This window comes from Parasteatoda tepidariorum, chromosome 8 (assembly GCF_043381705.1).
Source record: "Parasteatoda tepidariorum isolate YZ-2023 chromosome 8, CAS_Ptep_4.0, whole genome shotgun sequence".
Lineage (NCBI taxonomy): Eukaryota > Metazoa > Arthropoda > Arachnida > Araneae > Theridiidae > Parasteatoda > Parasteatoda tepidariorum.
In genome coordinates, this window is record NC_092211.1 from 621,255 (window position 1) to 628,468 (window position 7,214).

At 28.9% G+C, this 7,214-nt stretch overlaps 1 protein-coding gene across 1 annotated transcript; it reads left to right on the forward strand.

The window, feature by feature from the left end:
* The first annotated feature begins 1,184 nt into the window (after positions 1-1,184).
* On the forward strand, positions 1,185-6,940 carry LOC107440255 (uncharacterized). Its single transcript, XM_016053132.3, has 2 exons — positions 1,185-2,112; positions 6,444-6,940. The coding sequence occupies exons 1-2, from the start codon at positions 1,331-1,333 to the stop codon at positions 6,865-6,867; spliced, it is 1,206 nt and encodes a 401-aa protein (XP_015908618.2). The 5' UTR covers positions 1,185-1,330; the 3' UTR covers positions 6,868-6,940.
* Positions 6,941-7,214: the final 274 nt, after the last annotated feature.

Sequence of the window (7,214 nt, forward strand, 5' to 3'; positions counted from 1 at the left end):
TTACTGTGTTTATAATACGTACTTTATTTACAAAATATCTGTAAAGATTGTTTTTTTTTATTTTACTTGTAATTTGCTTTTAATCCTACTTTTTAATAAATACGGCGAGATTTTCTTTATATTGTTTCCTAAAACAGACGAAAAACAGGTACTTAATTTTTAATTGCCATAAAATATCTATAATAAAAGAAATCTATGTCTCTTAAAATATTTACCGAATGCAATATAAAGAAGAAAAGTGTTTTAAATTTTTTTTTTCTTCTGAGAATCGTGAATAAACTACTTTCGTGTCAGAATACAAATTGATAGATATCAAATTTAAAAGAAAAAAAAACTGAAAAATAAAAAAGGTCAAATTTATGTTCTAAGTTTATATGACCAAACATCGTAAAAAAATTTAAAGTATTAAAGTTTAACGAAGAACCAAAAATATTTTTGCAGAAAATTGAAATGCATATTCACGAATATTAAAATATAAATTCACGAAAGAATCAAAAACTCTCTTTGGAGCCATATCAAGAGCAAAAGAAAAATATATTTTATTACTTTTTTTTCTTCTTTTTTTTTGAATATTTTATATTAAAAACATTTGTATTGGCAAAAAAAAAAAAGAAACAACAACTTTTCTTAATAATATTTAAAATTAATGAATAAATTAATAGATAAATCTGCACAATAGAAAAGAAAAAGCAGATTTTTATTATGAATCTGTTTATAATCCTATTTCAATTTTTAATAAACTTTTATTTTTATATGCTCTTTATTTATGCTAATTTTTTAAACCTTACAGGAAGATACTTTCCCTAAAATTAGCTTGTAATATCGTATCATTAATCCCGATAAAGTAGCCATCACATTTCAAATTATCAAAACTTTTATTTAAAATACCAGCAGAAATGTGAAGGATAGCTCATCTAACCTAGCAACCCCTTAAGAGCATCTAAAATCTGGGACAGGAATGACGGTGCCAGTATTAAAACTGTAATTAATCCTCCAGCAGGAGGTAATGTGAGTGGTGGAATCTTGGGGCAGGTTTATTTACTAGTAATTTGAAGGGGGAAGGGTAGAGCTGACCATTCATTTCATATCTTGATGGCAATAGATTTCTTCCGAGAATCGAACACACTGTCAATGTCACACTAAAGTTATATTTCCATTCATGTGGTTCAAATAATAATAAACGACTTTCTTAAAACTTGAAATACGGGTATCCAGTCACCTGGTGGTTTCTTTCAAGAAGTAAAAGTTTGTAGCAATTGTAAAAGTAGTTCCAAATCGAAATTTCGAAGCGTGTTTAACATTTCTTTTCCTTTGGAATTTTATTTATATAATGGCTACCACAAGTGTGGACTATCGCGATTTCTTACTTGTTTTCAAAGCTTTCCATCTGAAAAAGAATGCCCCAAATGGAATAATTTGCAATTGCGAGCTCGAAAAAGAGGATACTGTTTTTTCTAAAGATGAGGAGAGATATATTGAAGAAATTAATGGTGGTTTGGGATTATTTTCCGATGATTCTTTTCGAATAGAAACCATAATGGTACCAACATGTGATGATGATATTTCATCAACTAAAATTTTGAAAAAAAATTTTCGTGGTGTTAGGTCACCTTACAGGAGCTTAATGTGGTGTGGCCGCCTTCTGATTGAATTCCACGAAGAAAACCAATGCAGTCGATGCAGTCGGTATTTATCGTCTGCTCTGAAGTTTTATATAAAAGCGATTGAAATCTGCAAAGAGGCTCGCTATCTTTTACCTATCCGTCCTTTTAGTATGATAATGAAAGAACTTTTAAGGCTTTCATCTAAATTTCGCGTTCACCAGAGTGTATTTCTCGAACTTTTGAGATTGCTTAGCACAGATCGATATTATTATCTGTCTGATTTTCTGACTGACGATGAGGTTTGTGTGTTAGAAGATATATTTAGAGCAGCAAACGAACTTAAACTACATATATTGTTACTATGGAAAAAAGTAGACAGGAGATCTTACCATTTATTTAATTGTTTTATATATAGAAAAGTTGAATTTCTTATTCCATTAATCAAATTTGGAAAGTCAGAGTGCATATCAATAAAGAGTGGTGAATATTGGGTGTCAGCATTGTACAAGTAAGTATTATTATTTTTCTATTTAATTATTCACTGTTTGTTAAACTATTCTTCTTCATCTCAAATTGTTGAAAGTATGTAATTGTGAAATATTCTATAGATAATTTTTAGTACCATTTACTATTTTTTTTGTATCAAGTGCAAAAACCCTACAAATTGCCCAAAAATCTGGAAAACTGCTTAATTTACAGTTATCCACGTAATAACCCGAATATCAGCATAATAGTATAATAAATATAATATAATAGTATAATATAATATAATAGTAGTATAATAAATATAATAATAGTAATAAATAATAATAATAGTAGATTTACTAATAAATAATTGATAATAGGTAACGAAATTTTAATTTGATTAACAAAGCAGCAGCCTTAATCAGAGGCGCAGATGTTTATTGAAAGCAGTGGGCCGCAAGTCTTTAATCTCCATTCACGTTGAAGAAGCTTTAGAAACACCAAAAGGTGTTTTGTGGAACCCGGGTGTTCTGTGAAAAGGTCACAAGGGTTCCGTGAGTTAGGCACTTTTTTTTTTTTTTTGACATATTTATTGAGCTAGTAAGTTTTATTATTCTTCTATTTATTTATTCTCTGTTTGTTAAACTATTATTCTTCATCTCAAACTGTTAAGAATATGAAATTGTGAAATATTCTAACGATAATTTTTAGTACCATTTACTTTTTTTTATATATCAACTACAAATTGCCCCAAAATGTAGAAAACTGCTTAATTTATAGTTATCCACTCCCACGTAATCACCAAATATCTGCTTAATTGTTTTTTATTTTTCCGCAAAATGTCTTTATTCACCAGACACACTTTTTTTTTTTTTTTAATTACAGTATGTATTTAAAATATTGTAATTATAAAGTAAAAAAAAACAAAGAAAGTATTTTTATTTTCTAAAAATTTTTACGCTTTATTTGTTTTGCAAGTTATCAGCATAATATCTATCAATTATTACTATTCATGTGAAGTAAAATTTATTTTTAATTATACTGGAGTGAAACAACTCACATTAAACCGGTTTGACTCACATTAAAAATCCACTTGCTTACAGGGTGTGAAGAAGAAAAAAAACGAACAAATAATTTTTAAGAGAACTTTATTGAAATATAAATAATCACAAATAATAATAATAGTAGATTTACTAATACATAAATTTAATTGACAATAAATGGCAAAATTTAAATTAGATTAGCAAAGCGGCAGCCTTAGGCAGAAGCGCAAATGTTTACTGTAAACAATGGGCCGCAAGTCACCATAAAGGTGTTTCGTGGAACCATGGTGTTCTGTGGAAAGTTCACGGCGGTTAGGCACTTTTTTAAAAAAACTAGAAATAATTTTTAAAACGTATAATAGGTTTTCTTTCAACCAATAATTAATTTATTTTATTGATTTGGTTATTATTATGAAATCATTTAAATTAAACAATTCCCCAATAAAAAAAAAGAAATGGAAAAATTTAAAACGTATCATTAAGTTTTTTTCTGATAACAATGTACTGAATAAATTACTAAAAATATTTGCATTTATATCAGCAATTCTCAGCGAACTTTAAAATAAAGTTACACATTTAAGGATTACTAATTATTTTTTCTCTGGCAACTGTGACATTTTATAATATTTCTTTTTGGTTAATTTATTCAATTTGATTTATGCATGCGACAAGAAGTAATAGACTAAAGGTTGCTGCAGAAGAACGGACAAATAATTTTTAAGAGAACTTTATTAAAATATAAATAATCAAAAATAATAATAGTAGATTTACTAATAAATAAATTTAATTGACAATAAATCGCAACCTTTAAATTTGATTATCAAAGCGGCAGTCTTAAGCAGAGGCGCAAATGTTTATTGAAAAGAGTGGGCCTCAAGCCTGCATAAAGGTGTTTCGTGGAACCCTAGTGTTTTGTGGAAAGTTCACAGGGGTAAGGCGCTGTTTTTTTTTAAACTAAAAATAATTTTTAAAACCTGTATTAAGTTTGCAGTCAACCAATAATTAATTAATTTTACTAATTTGGTCATTATTCTTAAATCATTTAAATTAAATAATTCCTCCAAAAAAAAAATAGAAAATTTTAAAATTTATCATTATGTGTTTTTCTATTAACAATATACTGAATAAATAACTAAAAAGATTTGCATTTATATCAGCAATTCTCATCGAACTTTAAAGTTTAAAATAAAGTTACCATATTTAAGAATTACTAATTATTTTTCTCTGATAACTTTGACATTTTAAAATATATCTTCTTCAAATACCGTAATTTGGTTAATTTATTCAATTTGATTTATGCATGCGACAAGAAGTAATATACTATAAGAGTTGCTGCAGACTTTCAAATTCGGCTGCCTAGCATAAAGTCTAACTTTAAGACTGGTATAGATGAAAGAATGAAAAAAAAATTTATTACTATTTCACAAAATCACATATCCTAATTATCTTTCTTTAAAAATCCGTGTTCCACCAAGGGAAGTTTAATCATTTAGGGGGGAAAAAATTAAAAGCTGCTGCTCTAGAGAATTTAGTAAAATTTATAACAAAAAAAGAAAAAGGAGCACTTTTAGAACTGCTGGTCGGATTTTCCTTCTATAAAATGATTTGATAATTAAAAGTTTTTAGAAATATGTATAACAGTTTTTAAAATAGGTTTTATAATTTTAACCGTGACGGAATATACTTTTTTGGACTATAGAAAACGCTCTTTTTTTTTTTTTCTTTTTTTTTTGAAATTTACTTTTTTTTCCCAACATATCGGACCCTAATATGACCAGATTCACGTCTTATCTTTTAAATTATTTGATAAAATACAATAATTCCTTCACAAAAAAGCCCTTGGCCCAGAGTCAAATATGTAATATAGAGCTGCGATGGCTATGGGGATTCTCAGTACAATAGCTTGTATAACAATTTTTTCTTAAAACCTTAATCGACAAGATTGGGTTTATCTCTTATCACTGGACTTTTTTTCTGTAATTTTTCTAAGGATTCACACTCCTAAATGTCCAATCAATTTTACATGTTTAATTTGAGGCTTTACAGGAATGTTAAAAATTCTGTTAAATAAAAATGAAAAAAATTCTAATTGTAAGAAATTTTAGCTCTAATCGAAACATATAGAGAAATTCGCGGATTTTAGAAGAAAAAAGAACATCTTTTTTTTTTCCTTGGTTGAAATTTTCATTAATTTGGGTAAAAATTATTTTAAAACTTGTGAAAACTGCGTCACTTGTGGAAAAGAGACCAAGGAGTCTTCTTTGAATATATCAGGATAATTTTTAATTTCTTGTTACATTTTTTATTTCGATTTTTGAAGAAAGATAATTGGATACAAGAGGATTTACAAGTGTATCATAAACATTACTTTTACCAATCCTCCAAATTTGCAGGGAAAAATTAGCAAATAATAAAACCCCTCCACCATTAGATGTTTACACTATATTTCAACGACCTCCCATTCTCCTTTTCAATGCGATTTAAAATTTTAACCACGTTCTGACATAATAAAAGTAACAGACATAAAGTTATATAAAAAATGACTAAACAATAATTATAATAACGAGTTATGACTTTGAAAATGCTTTTATTTGGAACCTAAAGCGGTAATTGTCAAACTAGATAACTTATAAAATGAGACGTAGCATTAATTCTTTTTTCCAAAAAAAAGGCGGAAGAAATTAGTTTTGTTTCAGCTCTCAAATTGTAAGATTAAGGTTGAATTGAGCAAGGAATATTTTATAAAGCAGGCCGGGCAGGCGTTGAAGTTGCGTACGCGTGAACGGAAGTTCAAATCCAACAGACCGATGAATTTCCGTGTATTAAATGATGACTGGTGCGCGCTAAATTCTGTTGGAGTCACAAAGTCCTCCAAGTTAACAAAACAAATCAATACATCTGGGGGTAATCATCCAGGAATTCCCTAGTCTTCTGGATTGGGTTCAAAATTACAAGGTTACGGGGTTGAACATTGGTAGACGTAAACTCAAATTTGCGTCGGCTGTGAAACGACGGTTAGAAATTAAAATACTTTACAGCAAATCAGGATTTATGAATAAATACTACAAGGTATTTTGTTATTAATTATTTTCTTTTCATTAATTATATTTATCTTTGCACTTAAGCTGGAAATAAAATAAAATAATGATAAGCCACACTTTCAAATTGTACTGTTATCAGGTGGAAGTTCTAGAAATTTGTAAAGTATTTATCTAGAAATTATGCTAATGAACTGTTTGATGTGAAAATGTCGATTTTGGGCAACTGTGGCTTATCATTATATTGCACCTACCCTTACATTTTAGTAATTTTAAATTATATTTTTTTCAAGTGTCAGTGCGTCTGTGATATTAACAGTGAACAGTGACTATGAATACAACTCTACAACATTCCGCGCACTGCAAACTCTGCGTTTGTTTTTTATACCAAATTCTGACGTGGATTCAACTACAGGACCCTACTCACTGAAGTTATTGTGGAATAGTATAACAGAACCATTCCTGCTTCAGGAGGAGTTTAAAAAGAGTTTCACAGTATATGATGAGCGTGGTCTAAGTATCTTAACTGCAGCATGGGATTGGTATGTAAACCATGTGCTAGAAAACGCCATCTCACTCAGAGGACCAAGATCTCTGGCCCATCTTTCAAGGTGTTCCATTCGTCGGCAACTGGCGGCATGCCTTCAGCTTCCATGTGGTGTCGACCAGCTTGATTTTCCGAAGATTCTAAAAGATTATATTCTTTTGGAACATTGAAAGTTTTTTACCAGTGCAGAGTTGAAGAAGCTGTGTAATTTCGATGAATAAATTTAACTATAATAAGCTGCAATTGTTAATTTTACATTGTTTCGACTCAACACCAAAGATAAACTTTTCCAATTTTTCCTCGGGGAAATTTNTGGATGAATTGTAATAATCTTCTGTTATGTAATAAACTACTGTGTGATCTGTTTTTATCCTAGCAAAATCATATATTACCCCTAAAATTTACCTAAAATTTTTTGAAAAAAGTTCCTAAAATTACCCTAAAATTTTAAAAAACTTTGCTGCTACCCCTGAATAAGACATTAGCAGTCATGCAAAACTTTTAGGTAAATTTTAGG

Excerpts from the sequence above, each read along its gene's own strand:
- LOC107440255 (XM_016053132.3), top strand. The coding sequence starts at position 1,331 with ATGGCTACCACAAGTGTGGACTATCGCGATTTCTTACTTGTTTTCAAA. Across the intron at positions 2,113-6,443 it reads TGGGTGTCAGCATTGTACAA|TGTCAGTGCGTCTGTGATAT; the intron begins GTAAGTATTATT and ends ATTTTTTTCAAG.